This window comes from Adiantum capillus-veneris, chromosome 21, assembly GCF_014529385.1.
Source record: "Adiantum capillus-veneris isolate H3 chromosome 21, ASM1452938v2, whole genome shotgun sequence".
NCBI lineage: Eukaryota > Viridiplantae > Streptophyta > Polypodiopsida > Polypodiales > Pteridaceae > Adiantum > Adiantum capillus-veneris.
This window is the reverse complement of record NC_140951.1, coordinates 129,444,912-129,460,838: the sequence shown is the minus strand read 5'-3', so window position 1 is coordinate 129,460,838 and position 15,927 is coordinate 129,444,912. Positions and strand designations below refer to the sequence as shown.

At 41.8% G+C, this 15,927-nt stretch overlaps 1 protein-coding gene across 1 annotated transcript in view; it reads right to left on the bottom strand.

The window, feature by feature from the left end:
• Positions 1-751: 751 nt before the first annotated feature.
• PDIL5-2 (PDI-like 5-2) overlaps positions 752-15,927 on the bottom strand; it is a 34,229-nt gene continuing 19,053 nt past the window's right edge. The window contains exons 4-5 of the mRNA XM_086494229.1: positions 1,595-1,902; positions 752-1,517 (exon numbers count right to left, since the gene is read on the bottom strand). Of these exons, the coding sequence (XP_086350355.1) occupies positions 1,170-1,517; positions 1,595-1,902 (656 nt within the window). The 3' untranslated portion in view covers positions 752-1,169. The remainder of the gene's footprint in view (positions 1,518-1,594; positions 1,903-15,927) is intronic.

Sequence of the window (15,927 nt, the reverse complement as noted above, 5' to 3'; positions counted from 1 at the left end):
CAAGAAAACTTTCAGCTTTACTCCATCACCTTTGTTATGCCAATGAGGCTCTTATTCTTGTCAAAATAAAGCTCTAAAACAAGCCTTAGAGGACAGTTAGTCAACACTTCATTATTTCCTACTCTCATTGGACCTGTCTTTTCATGTGAACCGTTGAAATCTTCTCTAGGTTTTAGTTTGGCAATGTGTCCTTGAGCCTTACATAGGTACATGACTTGATTTCCCTTTTAATGTAAATGTTTTAGAATATCAATGTGACCCTTCACCTTGTATAACTAAGTGGAGAAAGGGATGCAAAGTAGGTACAAGTTGCATTGCACATTTGGAAAGGCTTAACTCTGGATAGTGAATAAGGTATTGTTCACTATTTTGAAGACCCTAAAAAGAGCTCAATGAGAAGCACACCATGGTAAAGGGGATTGAAGAACGCTTGAATGTCCGAAAAGATAAGATAGCATTTATGGCAAAAGGAATCGAAGTTTGCAGTTACACGTGAATTATGAAAATGGGAACTAGCGGGTTTGCACCTGTTAAGTAGGGTCAATAGATCGAGGCTTAGTCCATATCCTTGCCAACAAGTTCCTCAATCATGAGGAGAAAGACACGGCCAACAAGAGCATTTGGAATTTGAACAAGGGTATGAAGGCCTCTACTTGGATATGAAAGGGAGGGCATTTAAATACTCGTCCCTCTTTCAATATCTCATAATACCTGCAAAATGTTCAACAAAATTCAAGAGTAATTCTTGCCATACCATACCAAATGCTTGCTTACTTCACAAGGAGATAGCCTTAGGCTGTCAAAACACACATAACAGCTGCTCTTTCAACAAAAAGAAAGAGAGCTGATGCTCATGTTCATCTTTATCAATAGTACTTAAGACAGCCTGTTTGATCCACAGATCCAGATGACGTTTTGACTCAATCTATGAGAGTAACCTATTGCATATAAGAGGCCTGGAACAAATGCCACTAACACGTCTAATCATGTTCTGTACACCATATGCATAAGCCGATTGCTGAGTATGAGTGGCATCTGGGGCATCTTTCGCATATCTGTTTAAAGCTAGGCAAATAAGGCTCTCTGCCAAAAACCTCTCTAGAATGACAATACTGGTATCAAACGGACAGTCTCGCTCAGATGTGGTTCGAACTCCAAAAAATTCAGAGCTAATCCTCCTTGATGGTGCCATGTGGGTCATTGAAATTGCCCTCTGCACCGCGATGACTTGAAAGGCTTGTGTGTGTTTCTAAACCATCATTGTCATCTTCTTGATGCAGCTGCCCTTTTCGACCATCGGTCGATTCTGACCTCAACATGCTTTGGGCCAAAAAGAAGACTGCGACTATCAGTACTAGAATGTACACGCTCCTCATACTGATAAGAGACCAGAGAAAGTCTGTGAAAGAGGGTCCTTTCATATTCAGCTGCTTGGCTTTTCCTTCCTTGTACTCTTGTAGAAAGAATGTTATGTAAGATTCTGCTCTTTCACCACCAAAATCATAGTTTTCAGCACTCTGCAACATCAAAAGAAGCTTCCACTTAGGAAGAAACTTCAGAGACTAAACATAAACAAAAAAGTGAGAACACTCACCAAAAAATAGGTGGAGTCACCATTCCAAACAATAAAGGCAGGAACCCCTGGCTTCACATCAATGTTGAAAGAATCAACAAAAGAAGGCCATTTACGTGAATCCACATAAGCGAAGAGAAAAGCACGGTTGGCAGGAGCCGCAGCTTTTAGCTTTTTGACGAATGACTCTGATTGTTCAGATGAATCATTATCTAGAATTGCAAGAGCTATAGGTCGCCCATCTTCTCTTAAACTTCGTAAACTTTCAGAGCTCATTAGGTTCACAGGTGGTAAAAGGTTCTGCTTTACAAACAGAGTAAGATCATCCCCTATCCAGCACAAAAGAGCGAGTCAGCATTAGCATCATTCAGGAACTTCAAATCAAGCTTTTATCCATTGAAATACGTGGTTTTTTTTTACAAAATATTCTTGCATAGCCCAATGTATCATGAACTACAATGCATGGTACAAAAATTCCTAATCAGAATCTGCTTTCAATAACCAAAGATTGAGATTCGAAACCTAAAAGTTAGTACTAACACTCAACCATTAAAAAAACTCTTGCTACAGCAACTAAAAATAACAGAGCTCACTTTTATGTTTGTACGGGCCATCCATAATGTTCTTATACAAACTTTTTAAGGTTCAAAAAAACTTACACGTTTATCAACGTTGCATACTATACATCAAGTCGTGTATCTTCAATATAGTACACGTACTCTAGCTGCTATGTCTCCTTCTAGGGGCTAGATCTTGTGTCTACTAGGCTGAAAACTTCGTCTTCACAGCTAAAAACTGAGATCTAATGGACTAAAGTGAATCTGCAGCTTCTTTGGCCTCCTTCGGCAATGATCTGGCAGTAACAAAGGGGCTGATTGCTAGCAGATCTAAGGTCTGATGCAAGGCTGCAAAAACACAGACAAAAGGGCTGGTTTTGGCAACATGTATGCGACAGACCTGACGCAAGGGCAAGGCTGCAGTCCCTGCTGACTACAGCCTCCAAAAAAGCAGGTAAATATGAGGCGAAAACTTTCTTCTTGGTTGCTAGAGGGTCACAGTGGCTGGCTAGATGATAGGCTGAAATGGCTGGCTGGATGAATAGGGCTGATCCCAAAACACAGGGGGATGCTGAGAAAGTAGGACGCCCAGGTTGAAGATCTCAGTCTGCTGCTTCTACTTCTCCTACCTTCTTCTTCTCCACACACTAAGAAATGAGGCCCAAGAGACCTTTTCATACTTGCATTGGGGAATATTCTAAGATATTTATTGAAAAGTCCCTCGAAGTTGCCAGTGCCCAAGTGTATCTATTGAACCTGCACCGAGTGTATCTGCAATGACACAGTGGGTCAGACAATCACATGCTCGCACAAGCTTGAGCACTAGGCTCGCTAGTCGATGAGGAACCAGAGCTAAATTTTGGACACTCCTTAATGTGTCTTAAGACATGGCAATGACAACACCCACAATCCTTCCCCTATTGTGCAACTTCATCTTTGATGATTCTACCTCCTAGAATGTTTTGTGGAATTTTCTCTTGTGAGTCTATGCTCATCCAAGCATTGTTCTTTTCTATGCTCGTGTCCTTGTTCTTTCCTTATTCTTGTTCTTTTCCTTAGATGTGTCTGAATCGTGAGACGAAGAATGTGGCTTTACCATTACCACTACCAATGGTCTTGAAGGAGTCTGTCGAGGATGAATCATACTCAATTAGCATAAGGCATCACAGGTTTAACACTTTGTGACAAAGTCCAAAAGTCCTCTTTCAATCTCTTCAGAGGCAAGAAGTGCACCTTAAGATCCACTTGGAATTCCTCCTGATTATATGTGAAAGGGGACACTAGGCGAGAAGTTTGACCACCTTGTGTGCAGCCAACCCCTCCTTCATTAATTCTTTTTCTAGATAATAGCACCATCCATGGAATGCATAGAGACTAGTGGAACCTTATGATTTTCACTCTTTCAAACAACTTTCAAATGAGAATTCCATTGATGTAACCAAGAAAAAATGACAATTGCATCCATCTTACCATCATACTTAGTGAACTCGATCTTTTCATGAAAAAATGATGATACCTTCAATGCATATTGAATGAATGACAACTTGGCACCGGCTGACCAATACACAAAGATTTGAGACACAAGCTGTGGGAAGAACTGGATTCAACGAGTCTCGTGACATGCACATTTTTTGAAAACTGAAGCTACAAGATCATCGGGATCTCAAAACTATCACAAAGTGGTGACGTGGCATGGCCTAAAGGACACGACCCGAAGAAAGGGGCCTAGAAACTCTTGGAGCTGAAGAAGTTTATCCAACTTATGGAACCTTTCTGAGTGCCCAAGTCAACGGAACTAATTTAATAAGTTGTACCAACTTATCATACCCCGACCGAGGGGGCCTAAAGCCATGAAAATAAAAGCAAGAGCCAAATTGCGTAAACAGTTGCTAACATGGCAAGCTGTTGGTGCAAATCGCGACACATTTTGCGGCGGTTCGTACAGCCTACCATGTCATCAACTGTTTACGCAATTTGGCTCTTGCTTTTATTTTTACGTTTTAGGCCCCTCGAAGGGTACCATAAGTTGGTACAACTTATTAAATTAGTTCCCTTTGACTTGGACCACTCAGAAAGGTTCAAGGTGGAAAGGTACGTCAGGTAAAGTACGGTATCCAAACGTAAGGGACATACCTCTATATCGAATACTCTTTTAGGTACATAATCAATACATACCATTTGTAAACAACCGTGCATTTATTCAATTTTTCATGGACCTCAACCGACCGACCTGTTGGACTTATAATAACATTGTACAATGCTGAAAACACAAGCAGCAAGCTAGACACTAAAACAAGTTACAACATAGCATGAAAAGATAGACAAACTCATCTTCTGCATCAATGATGAAACAAACTACAAAGTTCGAACCATGTCCATGGGATATGCTAGAAGTACATACAAACAAAACAAGAAACACTACATCCGAAATAAATCCAATGTCCGTTATGGCGAGTCTAAAATCAATTAAAGCCTCCTCTCTGAAGCATCCTAAGAAGTATGGAGCCTCAAGAGTCAAATGCATCATCAGATGCAGAAGATGAGTCGTTTGAAGCGAGCATGCCTCCATCATCAAGGACATTGCTCTCCTCATCATACTCCAGCTCAGCAACAGTGGCATCCGGCACAGGCTCTTGTAAAGCCGCCTCATCTGACTCAGGAATCTCGGTGTGAATGAGCTCGGTAGCTTCATTTGCACGCCTTCAATTGGTGCGAACAAGGAGCTTCCCCCTACGAATGCTCTCCCGTCTCGCATTCTCTGGATCTACCTACAAGGCGTAAAGGAATGCTGAGAGCTTGTGCACGTGACCGGGTCACATGACGATCCACACTCAAGCTCTCTATGTAAGTCTCTCGAGATCTCCGCCTGCTAGTCTTTGATATGCCTGTCCTCTCCTCTTGGCTAGGATCATCTACCATCTTTAGTTGCATCAGATCCACCTATTAAAATCTTAAAGGTACAACCCATAGCACATTAGAGATGTGAAGAACTGAACAACGAAGTTTCAACATTGGAATTTTTTCTTGGCCGAGAAAGATCAAAGATGTGTAGATCAAACATAAGGTGTTATTAAGTCAAACAAAAAGTGGGCTTTTTAGCTCCCCACTTCTATTGAATTTACTATTGATATCTTGAGCATTCCAAAGGAAGAAACATTAAAAATAAACTTACTACGATGTAAAAATGAACGAACGTTTTTCATGATTCTTTTGAATAAGTATCCTTTTTCAGCTAGTAAAGAAATAAGATGGCAAGATTGAACAACAAAAGCAGGTTTACTAGAACAAAGACGAGAAAATCTAAATAGTTGAGAGCAAATGACACCGTACTTAGCTAAAAGAAAAATGTTCGAAGAAATGTGAAGAAATGTAAGGCATACAAATGATATTTGGATTGGCATATTCTGGTTCGAGGCGCTTATCATAGATATCTACTTCTAATCCCAAGGGAGTCTGAAAAATCTTAAGGTCTAAAAAAAGGCACAACAATCGCTATTTGTGATACAGTTAAGTTCACAAAACTCCTTAGGATAAATTTCTCCGCCTACAAAACTCGAATTCAAGTACATAAAATCTTGAAAAGAAGGAACGTCGAGAACAAAAAGATCATCTACAAAGCGTTTTACATTGCATAACTTGTGCAAAAATATTGTGCAAGTGTTAGCAAGGACAAGACGCTCCATGAAATCAAACTCAAAAGTAAAAAGACAGAAATTAAAGAAAAACTGCACAATTGGTGTCCATAGGGATATCGATTCAAGGAAAAGAGAGTCGCCGATGGTTATATATAAATTGTCCAAAAGAAAATCTAACCAAGATATGATGTCAATGTCATCTACAATCCTGGTGAATCTCTTTCTTCCTTTGTCTACATCTACATTCTTACTTTTCAGCCATAAGAAGTCAAAGTTCAAGGCTTACTTTTCTACTAGCAATACCTTGTACCTATCCTTCTCAAACTCGTACGCAAAAACTTTTGAAATAAGAGACTTGACTCTAAATTTAAGGTCCTCCAAATTTAGCTTCGTATATAGCATTGTAAAGTCAAAAGTTTGGAGACATAAAGGAGAAGATTTCTCCTTAAGACTTCTTGAAGAGTTCAAAAACTTTATAACAGGAATCACACCTACTGAATCATTTAAAATCCAACTTAAATCGGTAGGTACGTCTGCTTCCTTTAGCATATTTTTCCACAATTCATTTACGCTAGGTAAAATGGCTTTGAAACAATAACTAAGCCATTTGGAAACCTCGGTCAAAGAGGTGTTACAAGAAGCATCTAGAAATCTAGGCTTTATAGGATTCTTGTGGAACTTCCAAACAGTATATAAAAAAAGGTAATTTAGGTTGGCACTTGAAACCAAAAGACTTGCAAAAGTCTTGATGTTTCAAGATAACCTCTTGCATCGAAAGATCACAATCATTGTAAGTCTGAGAGTTTACTTCACCTAACAAGCATTCTAAATAGAATTTTTTGCACGTAACAACAAAGTTATTAGAGCACTTATCTACGTAAGAGAATACAAAATAATGATGACATTTCCTAAGAGCATCACAATCAGAACAAGATAAGCTGTTCCTTCCTCAAGAAACGTTCCTAGAGCAAGATGCTAATTTCAAAGAAGCTTTCTTGAGGACTAAAGACTTCCAATGGGTAAAAACACCTTGAACTCCTAAAGCCTCCTCAAACTTTACTACAAAACTAGAAATTCCTTTCTCTATGGCTTTGAAAAGACAAGAGTCATTTGAGGAAGAAAGCCAATATTTTGTACCTCTTGAGAAAAGGTCTTTCAAGGAATCCAAAGGAAAAATAGAACAATCGGCAGTAGCTACATGACGCAAAGCTCCATTTCCATAAAAGAAAAGGCAGTTTTACTACAAGGGCAATCAATACTTGAAATTGCTAGCCTTTCTTGCTTTTTAAGATTACGTCCGATGTCACTATAGTTGAAAGCTTTTTGTCCTAAAGTTTTTACATATTTGAAAGCTACGACGGGATGGTTCCACACCTTTCTCACACAAGGAGGGAGAGCATCCAAAGCTTCTTGAGATCTCAAAATAGAGCTTAATCCAATCTTGTCTAAGTCAGGGGAAGTAAAGATAGTTATCAACAAATCTTTCTTTCCAACCAAGGGATTTTTCACACTAGGACACTTGGACTTCAGAAATTTGCCTAGCAGTACTCGAAGTTGAGTACTATGAGACTCTCTTAGCTCCAAATCTTCATAAGAGTAGTTTTCAAGGGTATACAAGAGCTTAAATAGGATCCTCATATTATACCTTTCAAATAATTTATACGAAAAAGAACCCAACTCCATGGCTCTAGATAGGTAAATCAATCTCCGTTTGAAATCCCTATAAGCAAAAATTCTATGGTTAGAAGGGCCATCACTCTCAATTCTAGAGATTGAAGCCCTAAGGAGACCTCGTACTCTACTAGAAACAGTGTTGTGCAAGACAACTGGATTGATTTCAAGGATAGAAGGTGGATCTGAACAAGAACCTTTAGGAATCCAAGTTCTTTTGAACTGACTTGAAGGGAGAAGTAACTCGGGTTTGGGATGCCTTCGCCAAAGTATAGGTTTCTTATGGTAAATTGTCTTATTTTTACGTAAAGAAGACTTTCCTTCCAAGTTGAAACCTTCAGGGAAAAAAGTATGCAAAGTTCTCATCCAAAACAACTCCCGAGGCCACGCTAATTTATAGAACTCTTTAGAGTTCCTAAAATTACCCTCTATATGCTCAATGGAAAAACAACAGAAAGACTCAAAGACATGTTTTGCTATTGCCACATACAAGGGTTTCGCACTTTCACGTACGGTGCTCTTACTTTGAACTTTTCTCGCTTCTCTTACATGTTCTTGAAAACGGACAAAAGCTGTTCGAAAGGTTTGGCCAACATACATCATAGAACTATCATGAATACTATAAATAACATAAATAACTTGAGAGGTATGAACCGGACTTAAAGGACGATCTACCACAAGATGTTTTTTCCTTAAACGCCTCAAACGATTGAGGGCTTTTATGGAAGAACTTGTGTAATGAGTACTAACTAAGACATTTTAAAAGAAGCCCAACGACTAGGACCATCACGAAAAACATGCAAATTCTTCAAATTAGACTTAGCTAAAAACTTAAATCTTTCTTGATACAGACTATGACTACTTCTAGCTACCAAAAAGAAAGAAGGGTCGAAAAGAAGTACCTGAAAGTCATTAACATTGCTGGTTGAAGCTAAAGAAGAAGTTAAAAGTGTTTTTCATTTTTGTAGTAAGATCAATGTTTCAGATCCACGCCCGCCTGAAGGCTGTAGATACTTGGTACTGTGACGATGACGGCAAGGCTGTGGCTTGATCTGCTATCACCGGGGACGGCGATGGGCTGAAAACTGAAAACATTGAAGAGGCTATGGGCTGAAAACTGAAAACGCTGAGGGTACTGCGACTGCGACGACAACGACGATGCTTGGTAGAGATGCTCGTACAGCGAGGCTATGACTGAACGCAAAAGCGCTAGGAATTTGTTGACGATGAGGCTGAGATCGACGGTGAGGGTAGGGCTGAATGCTGATGGTAAATCGCTGATGTTGCCGGGGAAAACGCTGGTTGATGGCTACCCAAGCGCTGGTACTACTAAGAGGCTCTTCTACTGCTCCTCTGCTTGACTTTGGTGCCCAAGGGCTTCTTTTATAGGTCCTCTAGCCATTTGCCATACCTACTTTTAATAAATGTCGTGTCAAAGTCAATTATTAACAAATGACTTAAGTGATTGTTCGTATGCCTAAGTGACTTGACAATGCAAGTGAGGGTATGCAACTATGACCAGCTTGGACATGCTCGTCTTGCTAGAGGCTCACAAAGTGCCAGGCTAGGTCCTACACTAGACTACGACTGACGCTAGACTATAGCAGAAGCTCGTCCACGTGGCGCAAGTGAAGTGCACACGTGACAATACCTAGGCTATCCTCTCCGATGAAAGCATCATGTAGAGCATCATGCATAGTCGAACCACCTTTCACACTACTTGCACCACTCATTGCAAGACAACATTCCTCAATCATTTGGTCCCTCACAAGCAACGGAATTTTATCACATGGACCACATTCATTAATGCACCCAATGCCTGTCAAATGCTTGATTACCCGAGTAATGGTGCTAGTGTACTGCTACCCACAATACTTGCATTGCCACACACATGTGCATGTAGAGTTTCTAGACCCTTCTGTCCAGGCTCTGTCCTTTAGGCCAGGCCACATCATCACTTTTGTGGCACAAACATCAAGTACTTTTGTTCAAGGGAGTGTAGTTCCTAACCCATTAAGCCAAACGGGTGGTTATACTACCGTAATGATGTCAAGAGGACCACGATTCAGAAGTAGAGTTCCAGAAACAATGCCAAAGTGTGTGATAGAGAGGATCCCACCAGGATTCTCTCCAAAACGACAAATATGGAGAGATGTCTTTGAGAGAGAACCAAAAATGATAAGATATGTGGTTGGACCACGGAAATTGGACCATCCCAAGTAGCAAAATGCGTGATCGAGAAATATGGTGCATTGGGAGATCCTCATGCATTTTATCTCTTTTAAAGCAAGTCTTGAGAGCAGAGAAAGTGTACCCAATACAAAGGATTCCTCTTAACGTTGGAAGGGATAGCTTCACTAGGTTCCAATCACTGAATAGAAAAGTTTTTGCCACGATACAGAATCTCTTAACGGAGTTTGCAAAATAATTTTTCAAATGAGGAATAAGCATAACATTGTGTCACAGATATATACTTTCAAAAAAAACGTTAACGAGAAGGTGAAGGAAGCCTCATTGAGATTCAAACAATGCCTTGACAGATGCCTACCGCGAGAAGGTACCACAACAAGACCGATTACCAGTGCTTTTTATTGAAGGTCTAAAAAACAAAACTTTCAAAAAGGATCTTCACTTAAAAGGTTATGAGCCTCTAGAAGGAGTGATGAAGGAAGCTTTAGATCTTGTGGGCAACTGCAAAGCTCATTGTATTCCAATAAGAAAGCATTCTTGCTTACTAAAAGTACTGAGTTTGCAAGGTCAATAATGGTAATATCATTTTTGCGTTGCATCCTTCAATGTCTGAGAAAAATACTCAGCCTAATCATCTTCATCGATAACTTTCAAATCAACATATTGCTGAAACGCCTGGATGGGAACCACAAGGTCATCTCTTCAACTGCCTTTAAAAGTGGAAAATGCTATCTTCACGTCACTGGACCTCTCCCAATGTCTTGATTTTGCATGGTGATCTGATTTTCGTTCCCATCGTTTGGACTTCTCATACTCAATATATGCTTGCCATCTCGTTTGACATGGTAGTCTTCATCAGTCTCTATAACTGTGTCACACTCCTTCCCTCGACCAGATTTTGTGTGCGATCGTGGTCTCGTTTACTATACCTATGCCTGCTGGTATCAATTGCATCAGTATGAACTTTCACTTCGCCCTTCCAATCTGAATGTCGAGAGCAATGTAATTGAGAGAGTCCTTCACCTCTCTTTTGAGTGTCGTCTTCATGAATGCGTTGAGTGTTCAGAGGCTCGATGCTCCTCGGCCCCTCTTCTACTTGGATTGGCATCATTTTCTTCATCCTAGGAACGTGAATGCTCCTCATCGTAAACCTGCTCCGATTCCTAAGGTATTGTATCCTCAGCAAGCACTGTAGTAGCTTTCCTCCCTCGCACTAGACAACGTGAAGGCATTGCAAAGAGCTTATTGACTCTGAATTCTAAGTGAGAGACTGGTTCTTGTCAAGAGCTTTAGCTCACCACCGTGATCGCCGAAATGGAATGAGATGGTCACTTGACAGCTATTCTATAGTTAAAGATTCTAAGTCAAATGCCACATCTCAAATTAGATCACACGAATAGAATCAGACCTCAGAAGAGCAGATGTTGACAATTCAGACAGACAACTGAATTGGAATAAAAGACTTCAGATAACACAGACTTGACACCTGGTGTTATGTCCCGCTCTTAGGAGAGGGGATCTAGCCCAGACGCCGTCGGGATGGGCATCCAGTGTCCGGGCGGACGTAGTGTGAACCTAGCCAACCATTATTATAAAAGGGACGCCAAGGCCTCATTTGCAGTTATCGACCCCCATTGGCAAAGCGCCAGTGGTTAGCCCGTGAGGCTAGGAGTGCGCGAGGTCACCTCGAGGAGGTGAGGCCGGGTGGTATGGGACGCTCGGTCTTACAGGTGCACGTCTACGTCCCCAGCACGGGGTAGCTGCAAGATGGTGGCTATGGTCAGGTGGTTCATCCGACGCGTGTCTGTAGGCGGTCCGTGTAGCTGGGAGTTCCATTCTCTCCTTTTGTTTTATGGATCAGAGCCCGCTTGGCTGCGCGAAGGACCGTGTGCAAACCTACGGACTGGTTTAAGTCGGATAATCTTTATTTCATGCAAATTTTTATAAATTGGCTATTCAATTAATCGTCTTTCTTCTTATTAGCGTGAGTGCGGGTGGAATTTAATGTGTTTTTCACCTTTTTTTTTTACAAAAATCAGTAACTTGACTGGTGGGATCACTAATTTTCGATGAAAAATCATAGAACTAAACATCTTGCCTGTCAAATTTTCAAAAAACTTATGAAATTCAGCTTACTCTGACTCTCTATGTTTCTCTGTATGGAGTTGCAACACACACACACACAGTACCTCTCTCCTGTAAGCAAGGGGCTGCTCGTTCTTCTGATGTGGAGGGAAGAGACGGAGAGAGCGTGGGGATCCAGCTGACGTGGAGGGAAGAGACAGCGTGGCTTTTCCCTTATATGCTTGTCGCGTGTGGTGCACAAGCGTTCACAAGCCCCCCCATTTGTACCGCGCTCATCTTCTCTCTCCACGCGTCGGCAATATTCGCAGCCCTCGCTAATTTTTATTACGTTGGTAGCCTTTAGGCCTTGCGCTGTTATTTATAAAACACGCTGCCTTGTTTTTTTTTACTCTACCAAGTGGCCTTTTATTTAATTGGCCAAGGACACTTGAGTTATTTTAAAAAAGGGCCTGGACGAGTTTTTTAAGAGAGTATGAAACCTGCAGGCTGTTAAAAATCTCTTACAGAGAGTAAGTTTTGGCAGCAAAACTCAGTTTTCAGCCCTCTGTTTCTCTCCCGCAGCTCCTCTCTCTCACCCGCTCCCGCTCCCTCGCCATCACCTGCTTGCTTTCGGACGCGTACGCCGATGCGTAGCGCTCTTCGGAGTTCAACTTTTCGCGATCGAAAAGCGCAGAAAAGACCAAGTTTCACATGAAACTTCCAGTTTTTCACTCACTTTGCCATGGATTCCTCTAGCTTGGATGTGCAGCGTGATGATGCACCAGGTAATGTTCAAATTCCGTTCACGCATGCTCTATACACATGGATTACAAGTACCTTCCAGAGCTTCGACCAGCGTGTTACCGCTCTCGAAAACGTGAACGTTCAGACGAACATTCGCTTGGCCTCTCTCGAAGGGGTCGTGCAAGGGCTTAGTTCCCAACTTACCGCTTTGGAAAATATGACTCAGTCGACGACTGCGCGTATTTCCGAGGGTGAAACCCATCTCCAACAACTACGGACGCAGGTTGCTGCTTTTAAGCGTTCACAGGGTGCTCCAACTGCCACGATTCCGTACAAAACCACAAATTTCTCAGGGGAGAAGAAGGGATGTACGAAACCGGCGTAAATAACTGGCTGCATCAGTGGACCACGTATTTTACTCTCCATGGGGAGCATGATGAACGGAGGATTCAGACGATTCCTCTCTATCTGAGCAGTAAGGCGCTTACTTGGTGGCGCGACATGACAGAGAAGTCTACGACGTGGGCTGATTTCTGTGTGAAATTTAAGAGGGATTTTGTCAAATTGGATCCTTTGAAAGCTTACGCCAAATTGCAGAGTCTTCGATGAAAGCTCTATCTTTTGATAAGTATACAACAGCTTTCAAAGAGGCGCTCACCTTCTGCAAGGTGGATTCTACACACGCTGTGCACATGTACCTGCTCGAATTACACGAGGATTATCGTTGAGCCTTAATTAAGGACAAAGCCTCGACTAACGTCTAGGATGCAGTGGCAAAGGCTAAGACGTTCCATTTGATAAATGGAGCAAATTATGAGAAGAAAAGAATTTCAGACCATCAATCCGGTGAGGGCGTTCCGAGGAAGCGACCCTGATTACAGCAAAAGTCCAAATCACTGCCGAGATCTTCTCGGGAGAAGAAGAAAGCCAAAAATGCTTCAGTTGTTGCTGATGCAGTGAAGAAGGGGGCTTGCTTCGGATGTGGCCAGACAGGTCACCAAATCAAGGATTGCCCCAAGAAGGAGACAGAAATCGCAAGGCCGTCCTTCGGTTCAGATTCACGAGATCTCAAGTAACTCTGATGTCATTCAAGTTAAAATCCATCATTTAGCACAAAGTTCATGCACTAATTGTACTTTTCGCACCAAAGTGTTTGATAAGCACGATCTTCTCCGTGTCCCCGGAAAGATCAATGGTGACGACGTGACCATACTCCTTGATAATGGAAGCTCACACAATTTTGTGGATGCAAAATTGGTGGAGAAACTGAGCATGCGGACGCGGGACAGTGACCATGAGTATCGCATGAAGATAACTCGTGGCGAGGATACGGATGTATGGAATCGGATGGTTCCAGATTTGTCGCTCGAGCTAGCTGATTACAAAGAGAACCTGGATTTCCACATCATGCGCCTGGACAGAGCAGAAGTTATTTTAGGAATTCCATGGTTTTATGATAAACAAAACTCATTGTATATAGACTATGTACATCACTCTCTTGTTTTTGTTAAGCAGGACATGCCTCATGTATATGTGTCTCTTTGTAATCAGATTTCTGTAAATAATGGTTTTGCAATACCAGTTGTTACTGCTTTAGAAATGTATAAAGATACAAAGTCTTCTGATGTTGACTTTTATCATTGTGTACCATCTGCTTGGTTTGATTCATTAGTGCTTGGTACTTCTGTCATTGAATTTCGTAAAAATGTTTCGTGTTCTTTTGTTGAACTTCCGACAAATCCAACCTTATCCGGGAAATCATGACTGATTTCAAGGATGTTTTCCTCATGATCTACTCCTCGCTTGCCGCCTTCGAGAGGAGTAGATCATGGCATTGAGTTGATGGCTGGTAGTCAGCCCTTCTCAAAGCAACCCTATCGGTTTAATAAAACCGAGGAGGACGAGATTCAGCGGCAGCTGAAAGATTATCTCGAGAAGGGTTTTGTTCGGCCAAGTAAATCCCCGTGGGAAGCGCCAGTGTTACTTTCTCGAAAGAAGGATAATACTATGTGCTTCTGCGTGAATTACAAAGGGTTGAATAAGCTCACTGTCAAGAATAAGTATCCGCTCCCACGCATGGACGATCTGATAGATCGGCTGCATGGAGCGTTGTATTTTACAAAGATAGACCTGCGATCAAGCTATCATTAAATACGGATTAAACTGGAAGATATTCCTAAGGTAGGTTTCTATACGCGTTATGGTCACTATGAGTTTTTGGTCTTGCCCTTTGGTTTGACCAATGCTCCAGCTATGTTTTAGCAGATGATGGATGATCCGTTCAGACCATTTTTAGGCAGCTTCGTTGTTGTATTTCTCGATGATATCTTGATCTACAGCCGAAGTTTTTCTGAACACTTAGAGCACATATACGCGCTGTTTTCGAAGTACTGAGAACTGAGTAGCTTTATGCTAAGGCTTCCAAGTGTGAATTCTTCAAGAAAGAGCTTCTGTACTTGGGTCACATTATTACTCGCGATGGAATTTGCATCGACCCTGAAAAATTGGATGAAGTGCGAAATTGACCCATTCTAAAGAATGTGCGCCAAGTAAAGTCCTTTTTAGGCTTTACAAGATTCTTTCGCAAATTCATCAAGGATTACTCTAAAGTTGTTGCTCCGCTTACGCAACTTTCAAAAGGAGGGGTGAAAGGGCCGAAGACTTTGGGTCCTCATCGTAAAGGTAATCCCCCTGTTGTGCGTCTCAACGAGAGCTTTCGGACACTAAAGCACTTGGTGACTACTGCTCCAATATTGCACATTGTGGATCCTAGCAAACCATTTGTGGTTGAAACGGATGCTAGTGATTATGCCATTGGTGCGGCGTCATACCAAGATGGACGTCCTGATGCGTTTGAAAGTAAGAAACTTTCTGACGCCGAGATGCGTTATCCAACGTATGAGAAGCAGCTTTACACCGTAGTTCACGCCTTGAGGAAATGGAGACACTACTTGTATGGCTCTACGTTTGTTGCATGGACAAATCATCACTCCTTACGCTGTGTCTGTGATCAGGGTGATCTCAGAGGCCGAAAGGCTAGATGGGGTTGAGCTTATGCAAGAGTTTGACTTTGAGATCCGTTATAGAAAAGGATCCAGCAATCGAGTTGCCGATGTACTTAGCAGGATTCCTGACGTTAATGCCTTGTCTATGGCTGAAAACTCGACGGATTTCTATCTCTCTCTCCGAGGGCTATGTCGTTCCGATAGCCATTTTGGCAAGATATGGAACGAGGTCCAAGCGGGGCATGACTCGTGTACAGGCTTGGGTGATCCGCAGACCCAAGTGAGTTATGCTGGAGAGACAAGACAACGACAATATTCCATAAGAGGTGGACTATTGTTCAAAAATGGTAAAGTCTGTGTGCCGGAAATTGATGAGGTTCGACAAAGGATTTTGTGCGAATGCCACGATGTTCCTAGTGCTGGGCACCCACGCATTCAGAGAACTTTGGCTTTGGTCAAGCGATATTCTATTGGCCAAGGATGCGCTC